Genomic DNA, 728 nt, shown 5'->3' on the forward strand with positions numbered 1-728 from the left:
ACAACCAGCTATTTTTTGTATTTTAGTAGAGAAGGGGTTTTGCCATGTTGGCCAGGCAGGTCTCGAACTCCTGGCCTCAAGTCATCTGCCTGCCTCGGCCTCCCATAGTGCTGAGATTACAGGTGTGAGCCACCATGCCCAGCCCATTTTCGGTTCTTTATTCCAGAAGTTGCTGGCTGAGGTAGCGTGTGGGTCAGTGTGCTTTCTGTGGGATTCCACCATGGTGTACCACGGCCAGGGCCAGAAAGTGCAGAAGGTTATGGTGCAGCCCATCAACCTCATCTTCAGATACTTACAAAATAGACCCTGGATTCAGGTGTGGGTCTATGAGCAAGTGAATCTGTGGACAGGAAGCTTTATCATTGGTTTTGATGAGCGTAAGAACCTTGTATTAGATGATGCAGAAGAGATTCATTCTAAAACAAAGTCAAGAAAACAACTGGGTCGGATCATGCTAAAAGGAGATACTATTACTCTGCTACAAAGTGTCTCCAACTTGAGATGATCAATTAAGTGAGAAATTGTTGAGAAAGATACACTTTGTTTTTTAGATATCCTTGATCCGATATGAACATTTATTCACATTGTTTTGATTACCCTTTTATCATTACAAGATGACAATAAATGCTGTAGGATTGTTTGAATTGAAAAGAAAGAAAGAAGGAAAGAAAGAAAGAAGAAAGAGAGAGAAAGAAGGAAAGGAAGAAAGGAAGAAAGGAGGAAAGAAA

The 728-nt window shown here is 41.5% G+C and overlaps 1 protein-coding gene across 1 annotated transcript; it reads left to right on the forward strand.

Annotated features, from left to right (window-relative positions):
* The first annotated feature begins 220 nt into the window (after positions 1–220).
* LOC116463121 (small nuclear ribonucleoprotein E-like) lies at positions 221–505 on the forward strand. Its single transcript, XM_032754138.2, has one exon. The coding sequence runs from the start codon at positions 221–223 to the stop codon at positions 503–505; it is 285 nt and encodes a 94-aa protein (XP_032610029.1).
* Positions 506–728: the final 223 nt, after the last annotated feature.

This window comes from Hylobates moloch, unplaced genomic scaffold (genome assembly GCF_009828535.3).
Source record: "Hylobates moloch isolate HMO894 unplaced genomic scaffold, HMol_V3 SCAFFOLD_26, whole genome shotgun sequence".
NCBI lineage: Eukaryota > Metazoa > Chordata > Mammalia > Primates > Hylobatidae > Hylobates > Hylobates moloch.

Excerpts from the sequence above, each read along its gene's own strand:
- LOC116463121 (XM_032754138.2), top strand. The coding sequence starts at position 221 with ATGGTGTACCACGGCCAGGGCCAGAAAGTGCAGAAGGTTATGGTGCAG.